The sequence below is a fragment of the Leptodactylus fuscus genome, chromosome 6, assembly GCF_031893055.1.
Source record: "Leptodactylus fuscus isolate aLepFus1 chromosome 6, aLepFus1.hap2, whole genome shotgun sequence".
Taxonomy (NCBI): Eukaryota; Metazoa; Chordata; class Amphibia; order Anura; family Leptodactylidae; genus Leptodactylus; species Leptodactylus fuscus.
In genome coordinates this window covers 20,276,374-20,303,635 of record NC_134270.1, presented here as the reverse complement: position 1 = coordinate 20,303,635, position 27,262 = coordinate 20,276,374, and the positions used below count along the sequence as shown (strand labels likewise).

The 27,262-nt window shown below is 40.6% G+C and overlaps 1 protein-coding gene across 11 annotated transcripts in view; it reads right to left on the bottom strand.

Moving 5' to 3' along the window:
* The window catches only part of SHISA6 (shisa family member 6), a 171,984-nt gene that overhangs the window by 75,203 nt on the left and 69,519 nt on the right, over positions 1-27,262 (bottom strand). For 7 of the 11 annotated variants that reach the window (XM_075279445.1, XM_075279447.1, XM_075279450.1 and 4 more), the window contains one exon: positions 26,679-26,777. In XM_075279445.1, the coding sequence (XP_075135546.1) occupies positions 26,679-26,777 (99 nt within the window). The remainder of the gene's footprint in view (positions 1-26,678; positions 26,778-27,262) is intronic. The other 4 variants (XM_075279446.1, XM_075279448.1, XM_075279453.1 and 1 more) reach the window with 1 other exon arrangement.

Here is a 27,262-nt window from a genome sequence, read left to right as displayed (position 1 = left end):
TATAACTACTATAATACTGTCCCTATGTACAAGAATATAACTACTATAATACTGCTCCTATGTACTAGAATATAACTAGTATAATACTACCCCTATGTACAAGAATATAACTACTATAATACTGCTCCTATGTACAAGAATATAACTACTACAATACTGCTCCTATGTACAAGAATATAACTACTATAATACTACTCCTATGTACAAGAATATAACTACTATAATACTGCCTACATGTACAAGAATATAACTACTATAATACTGTCCCTATGTACAAGAATATAACTACTATAATACTGCTCCTATGTACAAGAATATAACTACTATAATACTGCCTACATGTACAAGAATATAACTACTATAATACTACTCCTATGTACAAGAATATAACTACTATAATACTGCTCCTATGTACAAGAATATAATTACTATAATACTGCCTCCTATGTACAAGAATATAACTACTATAATACTACTCCTATGTACAGGAATATAACTACTATAATACTGCCTACATGTACAAGAATATAACTACTATAATACTGTCCCTATGTACAAGAATATAACTACTATAATACTGCTCCTATGTACAAGAATATAACTACTATAATACTGCTCCTATGTACAAGAATATAACTACTATAATACTGCTCCTATATACAATATTATAACTACTATAATACTACCTCCTATGTACAAGAATATAACTACTATAATACTGCTCCTATGTACAAGAATATAACTACTATAATACTACTCCTATGTACAAGAATATAACTACTATAATACTGCTCCTATGCACAAGAATATAACTACTATAATACTGCTCCTATGTACTAGAATATAACTAGTATAATACTACCCCTATGTACAAGAATATAACTACTATAATACTGCTCCTATGTACAAGAATATAACTACTATAATACTGCCCCTATGTACAAGAATATAACTACTATAATACTGCTCCTATGTACAAGAATATAACTACTATAATACTGTCCCTATGTACAAGAATATAACTACTATAATACTGCTCCTATGTACTAGAATATAACTAGTATAATACTACCCCTATGTACAAGAATATAACTACTATAATACTGCTCCTATGTACAAGAATATAACTACTATAATACTGCTCCTATGTACAAGAATATAACTACTATAATACTGTCCCTATGTACAAGAATATAACTACTATAATACTGCTCCTATGTACTAGAATATAACTAGTATAATACTACCCCTATGTACAAGAATATAACTACTATAATACTGCTCCTATGTACAAGAATATAACTACTATAATACTGCTCCTATGTACAAGAATATAACTACTATAATACTGCCCCTATGTACAAGAATATAACTACTATAATACTGCTCCTATGTACAAGAATATAACTACTATAATACTACTCCTATGTACAAGAATATAACTACTATAATACTACTCCTATGTACAAGAATATAACTACTATAATACTGCCTACATGTACAAGAATATAACTACTATAATACTGCCTCTGTGTTACAGAATATAACTAATATTATAGTTCCTGTGGGTAGACCGTCATCCGCATGTGATGCTCTTTTCGTCTGATGGATTAGCTGGCTGTATCGGTGGATGTGCACTGGACATAAAACACACTATACATTGCTGAGCTGCTGAGTCCTGGGCATCAGCTGCAGTCTATCAGTAATAAGCAGTAGGTGGGATGTAGAAGAGATTCTATTAGTTGGGCTCCTTCTGGAGGGGATGTCGGCGGTGCTCTGTCAGCTCATACAGTGAACATTCAGCGCCATTAGCTTGTTATGTCAGAACAGTAAACCAAATCCCTGTTAGATATAAAATGCTCCAGTGCGAGCTCGGCCGAGACAACACAGCGGCAATGATAAGTGCAGCAGCTCAGTCTTTTTTCATCTCTGATTTTGGGATTTGTAAGACCTCTGCTTGCTGCTAGTATATACAATGTATCTTTCTATCAGTCTATCTACCATCTCTAGTATCTATCTATCTATCTATCTATCTATCTATCTATCTATCTATCTATCTATCTATCTATCTATCTATCGTGCTCTATATTTGAGATGTAACACGTTCTCTTTGCAGTTCCATATAATGAAGCTGTTTGTTCTCAGTACAATCATTACCATTCGTGATTCCTGGTGAGATGACATTTGCTAAAGAAACTTCTGTACTTTCATCATCTACTGAACCTGATGTTATGGTTATAGGAAATGTTTCATATGAATATACCAACAGCACAACAACAGGCTGACACTTGGGGTACAGGATAATGACAGGCTGACACTCGGGGTACAGGATAATGACAGGCTGATACTTGGGGTACAGGACAATGACAGGCTGACACTTGGGGTACAGGATAATGACAGGCTGATACTTGGGGTACAGGACAATGACAGGCTGATACTTGGGGTACAGGATAATGACAGGCTGATACTTGGGGTACAGGATAATGACAGGCTGATACTTGGGGTACAGGACAATGACAGGCTGATACTTGGGGTACAGGATAATGACAGGCTGATACTTGGGGTACAGGATAATGACAGGCTGATACTTGGGGTACAGGATAATGACAGGCTGACACTTGGGGTACAGGATAATGACAGGCTGATACTTGGGGTACAGGATAATGACAGGCTGATACTTGGGGTACAGGATAATGACAGGCTGATACTTGGGGTACAGGATAATGACAGGCTGACACTCGGGGTACAGGATAAAGACAGGCTGATACTTGGGGTACAGGATAATGACAGGCTGACACTCGGGGTCTCTTAGTCTGTCTTCGTACATCTGGATCTCCTCCTTCGCTCGGCCATGGCCTCCCTTCTCTTTGGGATATGTGACAGGCCTGCTCTGGCTCGGCTTCCCTCTAATACGGCTGTTATGGCAGGATTATCGGCGTTGCTGTATATTCAGTGTTTGCCAAACAGCGCGGCTCAGGCTCCATGACTAACCCGTCTCTGCAGTGTATTGATGCGCAGTGTGAACTTCACTTAATATCTGCAGACACAATCCTTCAATAAATCTCTTTGTGCTCTTTACTTCAGGATCGAGTTCTTTCTCTGTTACCGCAAATTAACTCAGCTCAATAAACCCGCGGATGTCTTCTATAAGACGCTGCCGCCACCGGACTGGTCACAGAGATCTCTCTAGATCCAAAGCTGCGTTCACAATCCTGCAGGCTGCAGAGCTGAAATCTCCCATCATTAGTAATATCTGTGCAATGAGTTGTGAGTTCAGACATAAGCCGCAGCCGGCTGACTTGTGTGCACAGCGCTTGAGGTGGATGCAGTGTATGAATAATGAACGCAGCTTTGACTGTGACTAGAGCATAAGACATAACGTACACGAGAGGGGAAAGTGCTGAGCTTCCTCCATCCCCACCGTAATACAGACGTGTCCTGATGTGAATTCCTGCTACGTCTTGTCTTTTTGCTGCTGGAAATGGAAAGTAAAATGTCATCCATTATCTCGCAGTAAAACCTGAAGATTTGCATATACGTCCCGGCAATTACACAGCTGAAATATCACAGACCGAGCATATGGCTTCAGCTCCAAGAACAGACGCTCGGTATAGTCCTGGTACGTGGCTACAACTTCATGGGCAATGCTCTACCTGGCAGACTCCGCAGGTATGGGCTGGGGGCACTCAAGGTGTCAGAATGACAGCAAGATGCCAGTCTCACCCAGTCCCTTTGTGTCTTCACATAGTATAATACCCCCACACAATACAATGTCCCCCACACAGTAGGTGGCCTCTGAAGAGTATAATGTTACCCTTGTGGCCTCACACAGTACCACATAACTCTTGTGGCCTCACACAGTATGATGCCCCCTTGTGGCCTCCACATAGTACCACATCCCTCTTGTGGCCTCACACAGTACAAGGTCCCTCACACAGTATGATGCCCCCTTGTGGCCTCCACATAGTACCACATCCCTTTTGTGGCACCACACAGTACAAGGTCCCTCACACAGTATGATGCCCCCTTGTGGCCTCCACATAGTACCACTTCCCTTTTGTGGCACCACACTGTACAATGTCCCCCACACACTATGATGCCCTCTTGTGGCCTCCCACAGTACCACATCCCTTTTGTGAACCCCACACAGTACAATATCCCTTACACAGTATGATGCCCTCTTGTGGACTCTACACAGTACCACATCCCTCTTGTGGCACCACACAGTGCAATGTCCCCCACACAGTATGATGCCCCCTTCTGGCCTCCACATAGTACCACTTCCCTTTTGTGGCACCACACTGTACAATGTCCCCCACACACTATGATGCCCTCTTGTGGCCTCCCACAGTACCACATCCCTTTTGTGAACCCCACACAGTACAATATCCCTTACACAGTATGATGCCCTCTTGTGGACTCTACACAGTACCACATCCCTCTTGTGGCACCACACAGTACAATGTCCCCCACACAGTATGATGCCACCTTGTGAAGCGGCCCCCACACAGTACAATGTCCGTCCCTCACACAGTATGATGCCCCCTTGTGGCCTCCACACAGTACCACATCCCTCTTGTGGCCTCACACAGTACAAGGTCCCTCACACAGTATGATGCCACCTTGTGGAGGCGGCCACCACACAGTACAATACCCATCCCTCACACAATATGATGCCCTCTTGTGGCCTCCACACAGTACCACATCCCTTTCGTAGCCCCCACACAATACAACGCCTCCCATGTGTCCCCCTCACATTATAATGTTCCCCTCTAGAGGATCCAGATAGAGTTAAATCCAGGGCACAGCATCCACTGCCTGGGACAGCATCCTAAATCTAGGTCTCTCCTGTGCGGGATTCAGGCTATAGGGTGGTGTAGACACGGGAAGGTCGGAGGTAGCAGTCACTACCAGGGGAGAGAACAAGGGCGCTACTATAAAGAAGGGGCCCAGTAACAGAGTTTGCATTTGGGCCCAGGAGCGTCAAGTACAAGATGTGCCAATGACGTAATGCCAGGGATCGTGATCTAGTTATGGGTGGTCTCTGCCAGGATACCAATGTCTTCTCTCATTTGCAGTTGGCGCAGACGTTACGACCATAACCCTGGGGCTCTGCCATAAATCCCACTGACACTATCATCTTATTAGCGAAAGAAATGCTAAGCGAATGGCGTCTGTGATCATCGACAATTCACTGCGATAAAGAAGCGTCCATCCCTGCTCCACGTGCTATCACCATGATTTATTGCTGTCACAGTCTCCGAGCTCTCACTTCAGACTTATCTGTGGCCCCGGAATACAACATCTGGCAGGTAGCCACGTCGCCCCGCAGGATCCAACGTCGGAGCAGCGGCCTGGCCATTTATAATGCTAATGTGCTCTGGAACGTGTACATAGCGAGGAAGAGACGTGCACAAACATATCATTATGGGAATACACCCTCAGTCTGTCTGCGGCCGTGCCGAGATGACTCTGTGATGGGGGCACTCTGCTTAACAAAGGTTCAGCGGCTCTGGAGTTTCTGCATGAACGCCACACCGATGATAAACAGATGGTAGCCCACAAGGGTCCGGCCGCACTCTGTGGGGTTAATAGGGGATAAATGATGAGGATTGTGGATGAAAGATATGATGAGAATGGAAAGAGATTATCAGACACCAGATACAGGAATCCTGGACCTTACTGAAGATGTGAGAGAGCAGGACTGAAGAACCTGTCCTGGAGCCTATGTTATATACAGTATAGTACAGTGTATATACAGTATATACTGTATATAGAATAGTATAGTAACGGTATATCCCATGTATATTATACTCCAGAGCTGCACTCACTATTCTGCTGGTGCAGTCACTGTGTACATACATTACATTACTTATCCTGTATTATACTCCAGAGCTGCACTCACTATTCTGCTGTTGCAGTCACTGTGTACGCACATTACATTACTTATCCTGTATTATACTCCAGAGCTGCACTCACTATTCTGCTGGTGCAGTCACTGTGTACATACATTACATTACTTATCCTGTACTGATCCTGAGTTACATCCTGTATTATACTCCAGAGCTGCGCTCACTATTCTGCTGGTACAGTCACTTTGTACATACATTACATTACTTATCCTCTACTGATCCTGAGTTACATCCTGTATTATACTCCAGAGCTGCGCTCACTATTCTGCTGGTACAATCACTGTGTACATACATTACATTACTTATCCTGTACTGATTCTGAGTTATATCCTGTATTATAATCCAGAGCTGCACTCACTATTCTGCTGGTACAGTCACTGTGTACATACATTACATTACTTATCCTGTACTGATCCTGAGTTACATCCTGTATTATACTCCAGAGCTGCGCTCACTATTCTGCTGGTACAGTCACTGTGTACATACATTACATTACTTATCCTGTACTGATCCTGAGTTACATCCTGTATTATACTCCAGAGCTGCGCTCACTATTCTGCTGGTACAGTCACTGTGTACATACATTACATTACTTATCCTGTACTGATCCTGAGTTACATCCTGAATTATACTCCAGAGCTGCACTCACTATTCTGCTGGTACAGTCACTGTGTACATACATTACATTACTTATCCTCTACTGATCCTGAGTTACATCCTGTATTATACCCCAGAGCTGCGCTCACTATTCTGCTGGTGCAGTCACTGTGTACATACATTACATTACTTATCCTGTACTGATCCTGAGTTACATCCTGAATTATACTCCAGAGCTGCACTCACTATTCTGCTGGTACAGTCACTGTGTACATACATTACATTACTTATCCTCTACTGATCCTGAGTTACATCCTGTATTATACTCCAGAGCTGCACTCACTATTCTGCTGGTGCAGTCACTGTGTACATACATTACATTACTTATCCTGTACTGATCCTGAGTTATATCCTGTATTATACTCCAGAGCTGCACTCACTATTCTGCTGGTGCAGTCACTGTGTACATACATTACTTATCCTGTACTGATCCTGAGTTACATCCTGAATTATACTCCAGAGCTGCACTTCCTATTCTGCTGGTGCAGTCACTGTGTACATACATTACATTACTTATCCTGTACTGATCCTGAGTTACATCCTGTATTATACTCCAGAGCTGCGCTAACTATTCTGCTGGTGCAGTCACTGTGTACATACATTACATTACTTATCCTGTACTGATCCTGAGTTACATCCTGTATTATACTCCAGAGCAGCACTCACTATTCTGCTGGTGCAGTCACTGTGTACATACATTACATTACTTATCCTGTACTGATCCTGAGTTACATCCTGAATTATACTCCAGAGCTGCACTTCCTATTCTGCTGGTGCAGTCACTGTGTACATACATTACATTACTTATCCTGTACTGATCCTGAGTTACATCCTGTATTATACTCCAGAGCTGCGCTCACTATTCTGCTGGTGCAGTCACTGAGTACATACATTATATTACTTATCCTGTACTGATCCTGAGTTATATCCTGAATTATACTCCAGAGCTGCACTTCCTATTCTGCTGGTGCAGTCACTGTGTACATACATTACATTACTTATCCTGTACTGATCCTGAGTTACATCCTGTATTATACTCCAGAGCTGCGCTCACTATTCTGCTGGTGCAGTCACTGTGTACATACATTACATTACTTATCCTGTACTGATCCTGAGTTACATCCTGTATTATACTCCAGAGCTGCACTCACTATTCTGCTGGTGCAGTCACTGTGTACATACATTACATTACTTATCCTGTACTGATCCTGAGTTACATCCTGTATGATGCTCCAGAGCTGCACTCACTATTCTGCTGGTGCAGTCACTGTGTACATACATTACATTACTTATCCTGTACTGATCCTGAGTTACATACTGTATTATACTCCAGAGCTGCGCTCACTATTCTGCTGGTGCAATCACTGTGTACATACATTACATTACTTATCCTGTACTGATCCTGATCCTGTATTATACTCCAGAGCTGCACTCACTATTCTGCTGGTACAGCCACTGTGTACATACATTACATTACTTATCCTGTATTATACTCCAGAGCTGCGCTAACTATTCTGCTGGTACAGTCACTGTGTACATACATTACATTACTTATCCTGTACTGATCCTGATCCTGTATTATACTCCAGAGCTGCACTCCATTTTCCTCTTATAAAGAAAGATACTACCCACAATGTGCCAAGGCAAATAAGAATTATTGTAATGGTCATGCCCTTTAAGCATAATAAACTATACAGTACATTCACTTGTTCCTGCCCTTCATGTCCTCCAGCATTTATAGGGTGTCCATTGAGCCGTTCCCATTAGTTATAATCTAATAAATGATTAATTAGCAGAGGCCTCCGCAGAGCGATGACCTTGGGGGGTGAAGGTCACTGATGATGTTCTGTAAAGCAGTGAATTGATTGTTAGGATTACTAGAAATATTCGTGGGGATTGTAAGCAGTTACTTAATAATGAACGCAAGTGAGAGAAAGCCACACAAGGCAGAATCCTCCGCTCCCTGCTCCTCGGCCCGCTCTCCACACCATCCATGTGCTACAGTGCTATGAAATCATTGAGATCTTTAAGAAGTTTGACCTGAGATGATGCCAATACCCATTGAAGGGGCTGTCTGAGATTTACAATACCATTTTGTTAGAAGGACAATCCCCAAATAAGTTAATGATGATGACACGGATGATCAGCTGTGATAAAAAAAAAAAAAAAAAAAAAACATCAGCAAGTCTTCAAATTCCCTATAGCACTCCCGCAGGAAAAATGAAGTATTACACCCTTTTCATTGAAATCAATAGACTTGGATGTGCGCAGTCCTCCCCGAAAAGAGAGAGATGCCCTTTGTGGCTAATTGATGGAGGTCCCAAGTACCCTAATGGGGTTACCCTTAATGGGTTTTCTAACCCCTTTTTAACCCCCCTGATGCCAGAGGTTGAATAAAACTGAAGAAGAGGAAAACATTTTTAAAGTTTAGCTTGTCGAAAAGATTGAGTAACTTTCAAAGGGCGAAAAACTCAATGAATCATTTCCCAATCGCTAAAAAGTAATTAGAGGAACTGAACAGAAGAGATCTGCGCCGTCCGCCATGGTAACATTTGCTGCTCTTTTGGCATTGACCTATTTTGCTGTAGCTGAAACTTTAATTAGTTTTTTTTTCCCTTTCCTTCCGTCTGACTTGATTGTCGACTGATTTTATTATGGGTCAGCGATAGGAAACCTTCTGGTTTAAGTATGAAACATTAAAAAAGATCCCATTGATATCAGCCACCCAAAACGACACATTGACCACCCATAGAGCTGGTACCGGGGCGGGTTTGATAAGGTTTTCTCTCTTTTTTATCTATATAGGACTAAAATATTGGGAAAATTAGTATTATAGTAATATATAGGGGCTCGAGATCCAAATCCTCTATATAGTCATATATGGTGAGGCACTGTACTGGAGATATAATGTGGACCCACTGCTACAAATATGGCCAAGCGTAAAATCTAAGGAATTTCCTAGTATAGACCTGTTAAATCCAAAACATTCTACAGGGAACCACCAGGAGACTTGGCCCCAGGAGAAGTCTCCGATAGTAATAACCAATGTGATCTGAGGACATAGTGCCAAGCTGGAAGGCAGACTAAGTAGTAAGGAGAACAGGTCAAGGCAGGTGGAGATCACTCGCAATAGTAGTCAGGCAGACATCAGAGAAGGCAACCACAGAAGACGGTGATGGGAATGTGGTAGCCAAGCCCAGAGGCCTCTGAACAGGAGGGATATCTGGGACGCAGGTTATAGAAGTTGTAGATAGATATGGGCGAACCTCCCAAGATTCAATTAGTTTCGGGTTCAGCTGGATCAGGTCCCTGATTCATTTCGGGTCAAATAAGTTCAGATAGAAACAGAAGTAAAGTTATTATACTCTGGAGTCTCTTTAGAGCCCAGAATTTAATAGATGGAAGACCAGGGGATGTGTAAAAAAAAATTATATATACAGTATATATATATATATATATATATATATATATATTCACCTTCCCTCACCCCTTTTGGGCCTCCTTGTGGCTTTTAGTGCTCTCTCTTGGTCTCCTTGCTGACATAAGGGTCACAATCATGGTCACCGTACACATGGGAACACCAAGTGTCATGACGTCTTGTCCTACCTATGTGACCACTGTGGCCAACCACAGGTCTCAGTGGTGACCCTGGGCGCAGGACGTCCCCAGGAGAGCACCACGTGCTGCAAGAAGGCCCATAAGAGATCAGGGAAGGAGAGTATAAATGTTTATTATCCCCCCCCCCTGTACCTTCATCTACCATGCTCTGGGGTCTACATAGATCCCAGGGCATAATATTTCCGTGCAATGGATGTCATGGCAGCTATCTTAGTTTGTCCAAGAAGAATTGTCACTTTTTCGGTTTTGTTCAAAAATGAACACTTTGGAATATTTACATCAAACCCGGCATTGAACGAATCAGTTTACCCATCTCTAGTTGTAGAGAGATGGATGAAAGCCCGAAGATAAGCAAGGCATAACAGCAATGAAAGTTAAAATTATGGCTGCCGCTTGTACAGGTCAAGGCAGGTGGAGTTCGGTCACATCAGCAGTCAGGCAGAGATAAGATCATACAACTGTAGAAGAGCTGTGGTGGGGAACAGAAAGCCAAACCTTGAGACCATGAAGAGTATGGATGCCTGGGATACCAGCTACCATGGAGGCATGACAGATACATTCTGGCTGCCTGCACCACTAGGGGCAGCTCAAATTATAATTATAGAAAAAATTATATATCTGGCGTCCAGACAAGTCAGCTCTTTAGGTCAGAGATCATGCGCGTGTTTGACTTGTGAGGGCCAAACTCCAGCAGAGGACGCTCCCGGTGACTGTGTGTCTTGCAGACAGAACGTCGGTCCCGGTGCGTTCTAGACATATTAATCTGAGTCTAGACATTCAGCTGCAACTTTGACAGAGAGTCAATTCATACTGATACCAATTAACTCTCCGGTGATTTATGGATTCCACGTTGCACAGACGTTGCAGTTCCTGTCTCTTTTAACCCCTTGTGTGCCTGTTTGCTGATCACAGGATTGGACTGGTCCATAAGGTGGAGGTCCATCCTTGAATCCAACAAAGGAGCAGCTATGGCTGGAGTGGGGCCTCTATATGCTATGACTAATTTAACGCTAGGTGGTTGTACAATGGTGGCGCTATAAGTGTACGTGTGTACTGGTCTAGTATGGCAATCTCTCTCACATCAGAAGATGATCTCTGCCCTATAATACCGAGAAACCGTGCACACTTTTTGGAAAAGTGTCTTATGGAGCACAAACCTGCAAAAAGTGAGGATATTTTGTACAAGGACGTGTGTGTGTTGGTATGGATTTGGGCTACAATTTACACCAGTTTATGTCATAAACAGAAAGTGGCCAGACCCCTCATGTAAAGCCCCTACCTCTAAGCCCTCCCAAATTTTTTTGAAAAGTGAACCAGACAATGCTAAACCATTGCACCATAACTGGCCCCAGTGTGATATACATGCACAAGCCACTGCAGATTTAGCCAGGACATGGCGACCAATATCTGTAGCACATCTGTAGTCTTGGTGCAATGGGTTAGTCTTCATCAGTGGATAAATGGTTAAAGCCAAGTGCGCCCGGATGACATGTGACATCAAACCATCAATGCGGCAATTCATGTAACAAGCCGGGATCAATGGGCTGCCGATCCCACTAATCATAGGCAGGCCGGAGCTATTCATGTTATGTACAGACATGGAAAACCAATAGTCACCCACTGGGCGAGCTGATACACAGTGACAAAACATGGCAGTGAGATAATGAAGAGTGGGAGATGAGGGGTTGTGAACCATATTGTCTAATAGGACCCGCCTGCCATTGCACAGCCCCTCTGAATGTGATGGGGTTTCCATGAAGCTCAGTACATACAGGCCCCGTATACTGCAGAACTGTACAAGAGTGTATGTTTATGGTCGGGTTCTGGGCTGTTCTTGTATGGGGGCCCAAAGCAAGCTCTGATGTTCCCACATTATAAAGAATATGATATTATGACATGTCTTGATGATGTCACTGTTTCCTGATGTAGTTATACAATGTACTATAAAGAATATTATCCTCGATGATGTCACTTGTACCTAGTGTAGTTATAGGATGTATTATAAAGAATATGACGTGTCTTGATGATGTCACTGGTTTCTGATTTAGGTTATACACTGCATAGCTCCCAACCGGCACGGATGCAGCGGGACAATCCCAGTTTTTCAATACTGTCCCGCTGTCCCAGATAGCTTATGGAACCTTTCGGAACGTCATGACCATGTGATCAGACTCTTGGGTTGGTGGAACTATTCTGGATACTACAGGACAGTGCGGTGATACATAGAAAGAGGAAGAGGAAACAGATATTGCGGAAGGTAAGGAGGAGAGACAGCAAGTGTGAGCAAGAGGGGGGAACTGAGGGCAGATGTAAGGGGAAATTAAACTGGGTCAGATGAAGGGGCAATTCAACTGGGGAAAATGAAGGGGCAAATAAAATGGGGCCAGATAAAGAGGGACATTAAGCTGGTGGCAGATAAAAGGGGACATTAAACTTATAGTAGATGTAGGCGGGGAATTAAACTGGGGAAGATGAAGGAGACATTAAGCTGGTGGCAGATAAAGGGGGTGTTAAACTGGGAGAAGATTAAGGGGGACATTAAACTGGTGGTAGATGTAGGAGGACAATCAAAATGGGGCAGATGAAGGGGGCAATTAAACTGGGGTACATAAAGGGGAACATTAAGCTGGTGGCAGATAAAGGGGGACATTAAACTGGGGAGAAATGGAGGGGGGCATTAAACTGGGGCCAGATTGAGGAGTGGACATTAAACTGGTGGGCAGATGATGTCACTGGTTCCTGGTCCAATTATAGGCTGTATTATAAAGACTACGACATGTCTTGATGATGTCACTTGTTCCGGTGTAGTTATAGGCTTCATTCTCATGAATATGAAAGTCTGCTTAATGTTACTGATGAACAGAGTCCAACCCTTTTTTTTGCCTCCATTTTGGACATGTTTACTTTTTCCTGTTGCTGTAGCTTACTGAGGACGTAACATTTTTGCCTTTACAAAATTGTTGAGAGACATGAAATACGGAGATTGAGTTTTAGGACGCCTTGAAGATACACCATAGAATCCAATTTTGAAAAGAACAAAAGAAATCCGAGTATATTGAGGCTGAAGAAAGAGCCATCCTGTTCCTGTTTTCTTCCTACGCTTCGGACTATTTAATTACAATTTCTCCTTGTTCGTACGGCATGGAGCCGGGTAAATGTGAAGTATTTGCATTATAAAATGTTATTTATTATTGAAGGTCCTTTCGGAGGCTTCGTCTCCTTTCAGTATTGTGAGGCTGGTCACATTGTGTCAGCAAATTTACACGAGCCATACTCACATTGTCCCGGCCTGCATACATCTTATTATACCAGCAGCCAATAAGCAAGGGGCAATTTGCATACCGCGTTCCCCGCTGTTATTGTGTAATCAGAAGGTAGATGGGACAGCGTCCAAATCTTACTAACAGATGTGAAAACACCTTGGAAAAATAAATCATGAAAAAAAACTAATTTACTCGATGCGGGGAAGTGAAGATAATGGAATTGTATAGTCTGTGGGCAGACAATGGAGAGTTTCTGGAAGAGTTTGCAAGTTTCATGTAGGAGAAAAGTTCTAAAAAGTAAGTTCTTTGTTGGACATCCCATACCAGTAGATGAATCCTCCAACTGTCCCCTTTATAGTAATAACCCCCTATATACATTCAGTTCAGAAACACTAAATAATAAGTCAGAAAATTGCTCAAATGTTACAGAGAATAAATTCACTGCTTAACAGTAAGGCCAGCCACGAATGGCACTAACATCAATGGTGTCCCATAATTGTGCCCCATGCTATAATAATGCCCCTAGATACAAGAATTTAACTATTATAATACTGCTCCTATTTACAAGAATATACCTACTATAATACTACTCCAATATACAAGAATATAACTACTATAATACTGCTCCTATGTACAAGAATATAACTACTATAATACTGCCCCCTATGTACAAGAATATATCTACTATAATACTGCTCCTATGTACAGGAATATAACTACTATAATACTGCCCCCTATGTACAAGAATATAACTACTATAATACTACCCCTATATACAAGAATTTAACTACTATAATACTGCTCCTATGTACAAGAATATAACTACTATAATACTACTCCTATATACAAGAATTTAACTACTATAATACTGCTCCTATGTACAAGAATATAAATACTATAATACTGCTCCTATATACAAGAATATACCTACTATAATACTGCTCCTATGTACAAGAATATAACTACAATAATACTGCTCCTATGTACAAGAATATAACTACTATAATACTACTCCTATGTACAAGAACATAACTACTATAATACTACTCCTATGTACAAGAATATAACTACCATAATACTGCCCCCTATGTACAAGAATATAACTACTATAATACTGCTCCTATGTACAAGAATATAACTACTATAATACTGCCGCCTATGTACAAGAATATAACTACTATAATACTGCTCCTATGTACCAGAATATAACTACTATAATACTACTCCTATGTACAAGAACATAACTACTATAATACTGCTACTATGTACCAGAATATAACTACTATAATACTACTCGTATGTACAAGAATATAACTACTATAATACTACCTTCTATGTACATAAATATAACTACTATATTACTACTCATATGTACAAGAATATAACTACTATAATACTGCTCCTATGTACAAGAATATAACTACTATAATACTGCTCCTATGTACAAGAATATAACTACTATAATACTGCTCCTATGTACCAGAATATAACTACTATAACACTACTCCTATGTACAAGAATATAACTACCATAATACTGCTCCTATGTACCAGAATATAACTACTATAATACTACTCCTATATACAAGAATATAACTACCATAATACTGCTCCTATGTACATGAATATAACTACTATAATACTACCTTCTATGTACATAAATATAACTACTATAATACTACTCATATGTACAAGAATATAAGTACTATAATGCTGCCCCTATGTACAAGAATATAACTACTATAATACTGCCTCCGATGTACAAGAATATAACTACTATAACACTGCTCCTATGTACAAGAATATAACTACTATAATACTGCTCCTATGTACAAGAATATAACTACTATAATACTGCTCCTATGTACAAGAATATATCTACTATAATACTGCTCCTATGTACAAGAATATAACTACTATAATACTGCTCCTATGTACAAGAATATAACTACTATAATACTGCACCTATGTACAAGAATATAACTACTATAATACTGCTCCTATGTATAAGAATATAACTACTATAATACTGCCCCCTATGTACAAGAATATAACTACTATAATACTACTCCTATATACAAGAATTTAACTACTATAATACTGCTCCTATGTACAAGAATATAACTACTATAATACTACTCCTATATACAAGAATTTAACTACTATAATACTGCTCCTATGTACAAGAATATAAATACTATAATACTGCTCCTATATACAAGAATATACCTACTATAATACTGCTCCTATGTACAAGAATATAACTACAATAATACTGCTCCTATGTACAAGAATATAACTACTATAATACTACTCCTATGTACAAGAACATAACTACTATAATACTACTCCTATGTACAAGAATATAACTACCATAATACTGCCCCCTATGTACAAGAATATAACTACTATAATACTGCTCCTATGTACAAGAATATAACTACTATAATACTGCCGCCTATGTACAAGAATATAACTACTATAATACTGCTCCTATGTACCAGAATATAACTACTATAATACTACTCCTATGTACAAGAACATAACTACTATAATACTGCTACTATGTACCAGAATATAACTACTATAATACTACTCGTATGTACAAGAATATAACTACTATAATACTACCTTCTATGTACATAAATATAACTACTATATTACTACTCATATGTACAAGAATATAACTACTATAATACTGCTCCTATGTACAAGAATATAACTACTATAATACTGCTCCTATGTACAAGAATATAACTACTATAATACTGCTCCTATGTACCAGAATATAACTACTATAATACTACTCCTATGTACAAGAACATAACTACTATAATACTGCTCCTATGTACCAGAATATAACTACTATAACACTACTCCTATGTACAAGAATATAACTACCATAATACTGCTCCTATGTACCAGAATATAACTACTATAATACTACTCCTATATACAAGAATATAACTACCATAATACTGCTCCTATGTACATGAATATAACTACTATAATACTACCTTCTATGTACATAAATATAACTACTATAATACTACTCATATGTACAAGAATATAACTACTATAATGCTGCCCCTATGTACAAGAATATAACTACTATAATACTGCCTCCGATGTACAAGAATATAACTACTATAACACTGCTCCTATGTACAAGAATATAACTACTATAATACTGCTCCTATGTACAAGAATATAACTACTATAATACTGCTCCTATGTACAAGAATATATCTACTATAATACTGCTCCTATGTACAAGAATATAACTACTATAATACTGCTCCTATGTACAAGAATATAACTACTATAATACTGCACCTATGTACAAGAATATAACTACTATAATACTGCTCCTATGTATAAGAATATAACTACTATAATACTGCTCCTATGTACAAGAATATAACTACTATAATACTGCTCCTATGTACAAGAATATATCTACTATAATACTGCTCCTATGTACAAGAATATAACTACTATAATACTGCTCCTATGTACAAGAATATAACTGCTGTAATACTGCACCTATGTACAAGAATATAACTACTATAATACTGCTCCTATGTACAAGAATATATCTACTATAATACTGCTCCTATGTACAAGAATATAACTACTATAATACTGCACCTATGTACAAGAATATAACTACTATAATACTGCCCCCTATGTACAAGAATATAACTACTATAATACTGCTCCTATGTACAAGAATATAACTACTATAATACTGTCCCCTATGTACAAGAATATAACTACTATAATACTGCTCCTATGTACAAGAATATAACTACAATAATACTGCTCCTATGTAAAAGAATATAACTACTATAATACTGCCCGTATGTACAAGAATATAACTACTATAATACTGCTCCTATGTAAAAGAATATAACTACTATAATACTGCCCCCTATGTACAAGAATATAACTACTATAATACTGCTCCTATGTACAAGAATATAACTACTATAATACTGCTCCTATGTACAAGAATATAACTACTATAATACTGCTCCTATGTACAAGAATATATCTACTATAATACTGCTCCTATGTACAAGAATATAACTACTATAATACTGCTCCTATGTACAAGAATATAACTACTATAATACTGCACCTATGTACAAGAATATAACTACTATAATACTGCTCCTATGTATAAGAATATAACTACTATAATACTGCTCCTATGTACAAGAATATATCTACTATAATACTGCTCCTATGTACAAGAATATAACTACTATAATACTGCTCCTATGTACAAGAATATAACTACTATAATACTGCTCCTATGTACAAGAATATAACTACTATAATACTGCTGTAATGTCCATCAATATACTGTAGCTACTGTGATAGAGAATTGCTGTGTAGAAGATAGCAAAGTAATATGGGTGGAGTTCCCCTTTAAGTAATACATTATTTACAGGTTTCTTGCGGTATTTTGTGCTGACTTGTACTTTTGCTGATTTGCATGTGTTACTATTGTGTTCCGCCGCGTTCTTCCAGGCTCTGGAGTCGTATCTATAATACATGAAATGAGTGCAGATATTTGCTCGCCCCGCACAGAAGAGTACGTTTGCGCACCCATATATTTGCAGTATGTAGAATTACTGATCACAGACTTTCCAGCCATATTAGCTAATGCGTTTTCCACACTGAGAAAATCCTCGGAGCAGATGTGTATTAAACATCCTTCGGGGTCCTGCTTACTTATTTTGGAGAGAAAGGAAAATTAATTGATTCCTACTGTGCGCACAAGCGGGATCTATAAGAGCTTCAATTTATAAATATACAGAAGACGTCTTACTGACGGGCATAGGAAATATTTACATACATTATTCCAAATCAATTTACTATGGCTGCTGAAAGTGAATATCGCCAGAGTGGAAATTTCCACTTAAAGGAGAACAAAGGTTCGGCTCGCTTTATAGGAGATGTAATTCTGTAGAACATCAGTAATCCGGAATGATTATTCAAGTGGCATTACGCTGGTTTACGTGTGATTTACTGACATTGATGAGACCGCGCTACATCTACGATCAGGTGATGGAGGTTGAACTGAAACGTAAAAATTCGGGGGAGCTCCGGAGGTTTAGTCCATAAGACTTATTTCCTGAGCTTGATAACCGTACTGTATACAGTAAGCTCCTATGCTCCCCTAGTGGTGACCGCAGGTCAACACACCTATCATTTAAAGGGATTGTCATACTATTTTTTTTTTTTTTTTTATGTAGATTGTGAGCCCCACATAGAGCTCACTATGCACATTTTTTTCCCCCTATCAGTATGTCTTTGGAATATGGGATGGATATCCATGCAAACACGGGGAGAACATACAAACTCCTTGCAGATGTTTTTTTTTGCCCTTGGTGGGATTTGAACACCAGGACTCCAGTGCTGCAAGGCTGCAGTGCTAACCACTGAGCCACCGTTTTATAGAAATGGTTGTCTAGGTGAATATTTTTTTGGCATTTCCTCATTAGCAAGCAGCCTCTTGTTCCCCATTCCCTGCCTATAGATTATTTATCTCTTCACAAACTTCCTTGCAAAAAAAAATTAAGTTTAATAGAGCAAATAATAGTCAAGGGGAGGGAGGGGATGCAGCTGCAGTCTCTCATTTTTGTCTTTGTGCTTCTTCATGCTGTGAGAGAGGGAAAAAAAGTGGACGGATTTCTGATTGGTTTAGTTTACTGAACACAAAACTTCACTCCCAGAAGAGTCTGCCATTTATCACTCAGAATAGTCTACCTAATCCACAACCAGAGTAGTCTACCCATTCCTCTCCCAGAAGAGTCTACCCACTTCACGCCCAGAAGAGCATACTCACTAATCATCCAGAAGAACATAACCACTCAATTCCCAAAGAAACCTTCTTACTCCTCACACAAAAGATCCTACCCTCCCCACATCTGGAAGAGCTCAATACCCACTCAATACCCAGGAGAGCCTATTCACTCAATACCCAGGAGAGCCTACCCACTCAATACCTAGGAGAGCCTACCCCCTCAATACCTAGGAGAGCCAACCCACTCAATACCCAGAAGAGCCTACCCACTCAATACCCAGGAGAGCCTACCCACTCAATACCTAGGAGAGCCTACCCACTCAATACCTAGGAGAGCCAACCCACTCAATACCCAGAAGAGCCTACCCACTCAATACCCAGGAGAGCCTACCTACTCAATACCCAGGAGAGCCTATCTGCTCAATACCCAGGAGAGCCTACCCATTCAATACCTAGGAGAGCCAACCCACTCAATACCCAGAAGAGCCTACCCACTCAATACCCAGGAGAGCCTATCCTCTCAATACCCAGGAGAGCCTACCCACTCAATACCCAGGAGAGACTATCCTCTCAATACCCAGGAGAGACTATCCTCTCAATACCCAGGAGAGCCTATTCACTCAATATCCAGGAGAGCCTACCTACTCAATACCCAGGAGAGCCTATCCACTCAATACCCAGGAGAGCCTACCCACTCAATACCCAGGAGAGCCTACCCACTCAATACCCAGGAGAGCCTATCCACTCAATACCCAGGAGAGCCTATTCACTCAATATCCAGGAGAGCCTACCTACTCAATACCCAGGAGAGCCTATCCACTCAATACCCAGGAGAGCCTACCCACTCAATACCCAGGAGAGCCTACCCACTCAATACCCAGGAGAGCCTACCCACTCAATACCCAGTAGAGCCTATTCACTCAATATACAGGAGAGCCTACCCACTCAATACCCAGGAGAGCCTATCCACTCAATACTCAGTAGAGCCTATTCACTCAATATACAGGAGAGCCTACCCACTCAATACCCAGGAGAGCCTATCCACTCAATACCCAGAAGAGCCTATCCACTCAATAGCCAGGAGAGCCTATCCACTCAATACCCAGGAGAGCCTACCCACTCAATACCCAGGAGAGCCTATCCACTCAATAGCCAGGAGAGCCTACCCACTCAATACCCAGGAGAGCCTACCCACTCATTACCCAGGAGAGCCTATCCACTCAATACCCAGGAGAGCCTACCCGCTCAATACCCAGTAGAGCCTACCCACTCAATACCCAGGAGAGCCTACCCACTCAATACCCAGGAGAGCCTACCCACTCAATACCCAGGAGAGCCTACCCACTCCACACCAAGAACAGACTCTTCACTCCAGACCTCTAGTTGACAAAATATGCATCTTCTAAAGTTCTGCAGAGATAAAAGGCCCAACTAAGTAGGTTACTATTCTCATTGCTACAGGTCAGAACATCACCAAGACCATAATACTCTTCAATGAAACAAAGGCCGCTGCCGGGCTGTGACAACCAAATTTTTATTTTTACAGACAGCAGTTCTCACTGCTAATAGATACAACTATTCCCCTGGTGTGTAGATAAAATGACTACATAACCATGTTGTTTGCAGAATATACTGCCCACGACTACTACTGACTATTTTTAGAGATAACAACCATTCTTTACAGGTACGGAATATTTTCTTCCCCCAGAACTGTCGATTTTCTGAGAATCTGTCATGAAGGTAATTCTGTTAATATTTATGAAGTGACAGATCTGTGAAGATACATTAAAAGTTCTCTGCAAAAGACCAGCGTAAACACTATGGGAAGTGTCAGCGGGAATCCTGCAGGGCGCCCAGGGTTTCTTCAATGCTCACAGGCATTATGGCACATGTTTTATTCAACCCAACTCTCGTAACGGACAGAATCAAATTATTCATTATTATAATCTGTTATAATTAGGCTTATCTCTGGCTAATATGTGTATATTATGGGGCCGCTCCTTCCTCCTCCCATGTGTCCTCCTGAAAACTGTGTCATCACTCCATTAATTCTGTTTTATAACCCGCCTTACATGGTGGATGTCGAAGTATGAGGACTCGGCGGGTTTATTGGTCACTTGAGGACATCCCCTTTAAGAGGCACCAGTCCATGATATCATAGTCACCCTTTTCTGTAATGAATACCACTTATCCCTTTGTTGCCAAGACATTGGGACAAATTTTCTAATTCTGTTCAAAATTAAGACAATATTTGGACTGAAGATTTTATTATAATTTTGGGGCGTGTTCTCACTTTCTCTACTTCTTAAGTGAAGTGTTAAAAAAAGTGTAAAAAATACAATAAACCTTGTACCAGCTTTTAGGAGGAAATGGAGCTAGAATTCTATAGCATCTCGCTTCATCTTCCATGGAGCCCCCACTCAAGCAGAAGATCCATGATACAACCTTGGTGAGTCCTTGCGGTTATTGGATGCCCACTATCTATGTGGATCTAGACCAACTATATTGTGTCCAACCAAAACTTTGAGAGACAAAACCTGGGGCGTAATTTGAGGCTGCAGTTGCAACGGGGTCCAGGAGCCTAAGGGGACCCATAAGCACTGGCATCAGTATTGAGATTGAATCTTGCATCTGGTCCATAAACCAAGGGGCACCTTGGGACCCATAACCATCACTATCAAGAATTCACTGTAGGGATGAGGTAGGGGGCCCTGGACAAAAGATTGCACCAGGGCCCACAAGACTTTAGTTACGCCACTGGTCATAACTGACTAGTTGGGTACCTTGTGTCTAAAGCTTCTCTGAAGACATCATCACCACTGTATTGAGCATAGGAACTATCCATCACTAATATAGAGAAACATTTTCTGTATACCCCTTTCAGGAACCAAGACATGAACAGAAGCGATTATTCTCGGCATATCATACAGAGGAGCCGCTCTGAACCTCTGTGGTCCTTGGGGACCTCCTTAGAACTTCTGGGCTTGACTAGCCCTGTTAATAGTTGATGTTCTGGTCATCACCTTGTTGAGTTTCATCTAACCATCTTTGAAGTCTCTTCTCATGACCATAGAAGGTGCATATAATATTTAACTGTTCCTGAGGCCAACTTAGAATTTCCAAGCTTGTCCAGTCCAAGTAATACTTGGTGTAATGGTCAAACCCATCAACGTGTTGAGTTCCACCCAACTATCTTAGAACGTTCCTCATGATTATGAGGAAATATTAGGCAATATTGAACTGTTTCTTTGCCCACCATGGGCTTGCCGAGTTGATGGTCGTCACCTTGTTGAGGACCATCCAACCAGATTCGATCTCTTTCCTCATGACTATGGAAGGCAAATGAAATATTAAACTGTTCCTGAAAAGCACACGGCTCCTCTTTGAAGTGCCTACAGTTTCTATGAAGGAGGCTTCGTCTTCACTACACCCATCAACCCTGAATATAACAATTATTTTTTCATTTTGAATTCCTGTTTCCGTCTCTTTGATAAGTCATGTTTTTTTAACCTCATGTTTTTGATTTTTTATTCTTCTCTCTTCAAAGAATGTCATCTTATTCTTCGATTTAAGCTCAGGAATATTAACGCTCTGATCTCGGAATAATATCTGTGTTGACAAACCAGTCTTGCATTTCAAATCTCAAGTTATTGGGTGGGAAGACGTGAATATTATATTCCACATCAATGCATGTGCAGGTGCATCTGCCAAAGAGGTTTTACTATAAAGAGAGCCAAAAGCTTATTGCTTCTCCAATAACCATCCACTAAAGGAAAGAAGACGATTTAAAGGGCAAGTACACGTCCCTTAGGCTTTTATCTTATTTTACAGTTGTCTTTATTTCCAGTATCGTGATTCAGAGTAACAATCTTTCCATACTCATATATATATAGACTATCCCGAGCATCAGCACCGCTTGAGACATCCCAACTACTAATGGTAGTGGCTAGAGTTGGGTGTAAGTGTGCTCCAGTTAGGTCCAGTTCACATCTGCATTCGGGTTTCCATTCGGAGGTCCGCTTGGAGACCTCCTCAAAGGGATCCTATCATTCAATCTCTTTTTTTTTTCCCTAACAAGTCACGTGTAACTTCTCCGCGCTGCCATTCGCCTAAAATCCCGTTTTTTCTCAGTATGTAAATGAGTTCTTTCACAGCACTGGGGGCGGGCCTCAGCACTCAAACAGCACTGGGGGCATCCCCAATGTTGCCAGAGAACTCTCCAGCGCTGCCTCCATCTTCTTCTGGAACGAGGTCTTCACCGTGTCTTCCGGTGGCGGCTTCTAACTTCTAGGCCTTGGGCCTATGGCAAAGCCGACTGCGCATGCCCGCGGCCACAAGAATAATGGCCGTTTACATAGTATTGTAAGCGACCATTTTCTCGTGGCCAGCCCGCCCACAATAACTCATTTACATACTGAGAAAAACTGGGATTTTAGGCGAATGGCGGCGTAGAGAAGACAACGAAAGGTAGGAGAAGAATAGCCTTTCTTAAGGCTATTCCGACGTGTTAGGGAGGAAAAAACAAGGGACTGAATGATAGGATCCCTTTAACAAAACCCTAATCTGCTTAAAAAAGCGGTTACTCACGGACCCCATAGTCTATAATGGAGTCTGCATGGTTTCAGCCCGAAAAGGCTAAAAAATGCAGAGAGAAAAGCGCTGCTTGCAAAAAGAATGGAAACATAGAGATGAACGCAGATCTGGACAATCAAAGAAGAAAAAATCCCCGTACGGAGAGCCAACGCTGGTGTGAATCCAAAACCACGTTTTGCCAGATCGTACGACAAATACCTCCTGTGACCACTAGACTTTGTTGACCTAGAATTGGGTTCTCTCAGGGTCTAGTTTTGGAGGGGATGAAGGGCGTTGCATGCAATGCTATCCTTTCTGTTGGAGGTTGCAAGTGGAGTTTTTGATGGCTGTGTGAACTTAGTATTTCAGGGTAAGATGGGGTGGGGGTTAGGTGTTAGGGTTATGGGTTAGGTGTGATTGGACCTCACAGACCTCTTCAAGGTATTGCGTGACCAATACATACAAATACCCTGATACGGTAAGTATTAAAAAACATAGAGTACAAATTATACAAGCTCACTAGCGTAACCCACCATCCCTCTAGATGCATCTCAAACTTCTTTCCAGTAAAGATGGCCATAAACATCCCTTTTACCCCTCACGGGTACAGACATGAGGTCTTCCAAGTCAGGCATTGCAACAGAAAAAAAAAGCCAAGGATGAATCCCACTTTCTGATCTCCAGGATCCAATGGTCAACACTTTTGCTGTTCCATTTGGAAAGCCTACAGGGCCTTAGGCCTTAGGCAGTGGTCCTATGAGCACTGGAATATTGAACATGGTAGAATAGCATATACCTTGGCTATATTACCTGGTTCATGAAATTTTGGAAAAATATATCAAAAATACAACAGAAAATAGAAGACTCAATGGTGTTAAACTCAAAATAGACACAAACCAAATAAACATATTTGTTTATCAACAAATGGAGGACAACTCCCTAGTTACAAGTTCCCACCAATGGTGAGTAGACTATATGATGTCCCTTTGCTAGGAACCACATCAATCAACTGTAAGCTGCACCTAAAGCAGGTGTTCAATTTTTCCACAGCACTCCCAGAGGAGAAATGAAGTATTACATTTTGCCCATTGATAACCATAAACCATCACTATGGGGTAATTCTCAGGGTTTTGGGAAGACTGAATTGGTAATAGGATCTATCCACCAACAACATATCTTTTTTTTTTTTTTTTTTGTTCAGACATCCTAAATTAAGACTTTTTTAATTTTTTTCCCCCATATCAGAAAAAAAAATAAAAATTTTTTTTTGACAGCCCCGCCTGGTTCTAAGGGCTTTAAATGTCAGTTAGTGCGGTGTTACTGCCACTTTCAAGAAAGAGATATGTTTTAATAGAACCTTTAAATGTCAACAATTTGAGTTCACTTATTTGTTACGAGAAGAATCCTGACAGGTCAGACGTCCAAATCGCAAATGAAATCTGAATTTTGCTGCTATCTAATCAGATTTAATACGAAACGTTCTCGGATAGGGGAGACAATTACTGACAACTGCTTTCTACAGTACGGGTAATGAAGGGAATCAAAAACTACACTTAATACTAGGTCTGCGCCAATAACGGGTAATTATGTCATTAGATGCGCTATTGAGATAATGACGGATTGAGCGGGATCAAAAAAAAATATGCAAAGATTGGTCAAATTATACCATACGAAAATGCTCAGTACAGCACATAGAACACTGAATACTGATGAGACGTCCACAATAAAGACGACGGGATGATTGACGGGATACAGAAAGGGAGGAGCTTGCATAATTATCAACACACATTTTTAGGATCAGGCTCAACACCCTCGAAGACCACACCTCGACCAACTATGTTGTAGGTATCACTGTAGGCTTCTGTGTCGACATTGAGAATTTCAGACCTAAGATCCCAACACTTTCCACTACAAATCTGGCCATAGACATTTTTTTTTATGTCATTGTGATAAAATTTTTGAAAAGTTTAGAAGAATTTTTTCAATTTTGACACGAACGATCATTAGATCTTTGTAGGAATTCACCGATGACTATGGACGTTCTATAAACTCGCCAGCCAACGATGAAGTCAATTCTGCTTGGCTCAAGTTTTCATTGTTGACACTTTGCTGGTGGTCTTGATCATGACCCATGTTCTTGACCTTCCCCTAATGACTATGGCCAGCTTATAGTTTGGCTAAACAGCTACATTTCATGGAGAAGCTTAGTAGACCACCCAACCACCAATTTTAAAGATACAATTGACCTCAATCATTCCAAATTCCTTAGAGAGTTCTTGAGACTTTCGAGAGATACGTCTACCCATGCTTGTTCAATTTCTATCGATCTCGGTGTGGGCCGTAATTTGGAAACATAGACAATACTTGAGTTGATATTGAGTTTATCACTTTGCCCAGGTCAATGTATTGACTTTGCTCTCGTGAATAATGGCCACCCTCTAAGGAAACAGATCTATGTCAATCCATCATGGTGTAACATAGTCTATATGGAGAGGGGTAACTTATGTGACTCTTGTTTGGTACAGTGAAGTTCTTGACACTTAGAATCCAAACTTTCTACCAAGGATGTCCAGGAACGAAGATTAGTTGGGTAAGTTGAGAGTCTAAACTGGCTCAGCCCAAGGTGTTGGCATGGTGTTATTATTGTTGCGTATGGTTGGTTAATGTAATAAGTGTGACCCTACTAAAACAATACACACCAGGATATGTAACACCCTAGACCTGACGGCTGAGCACCATCAATACAACTATTTCAAGTAATGGATCGGTGGTGGTCGCTAGTCATATGAGATCAGTCACGGTAATGTATGAGATTAGAGATAAAAGCTTTGTACTGTACCCTTAAGATGTCCTCTTCCCAGGGTGACAAATCCTGAAGATATAAAATTGTGAAGGTCCGGTCCTCCGCTTCGATATATATCCTTCCCATAGTGTCCTGCTGAGACAAATGAACCAGTTACGCCGGAGTATATGTGGATATGTGGACTAGGCCATGAGCTAACCTAACCTGTTGGCATCTCTTTACTGTCTTAACCTTGTAGCCAGGTTCTGCAGTACCACAATTGGCCAGTAGGGACAGTAGAGGAATACTAATCTCGATTTATGTACTATTCTAGGGCAGGATGTTGTAGGAGACACTTCCCATATGTAAATCAACCATCAGGAAGTGGTTGGGAAGAGTCTGGGATCTATTTATTCAGTCCAAAGACAAAGTTAGTTATTGATCATGTGACTAGCTAAAATGATGGAAATGTCCTGTACTGTTCCTAGCCTAGGATTTCAGTTTGCTTTATAGGTATTAGGGTAATGTCTGGAAAGTGCCCACCCAATGTTCTCTTTAGAAGGTTATTGGCACATAGCTGCAGTCCCATCATATACCAGTAGGGGATGTAGTAAAATGTTTGCTGATTGATGATTTGTGAA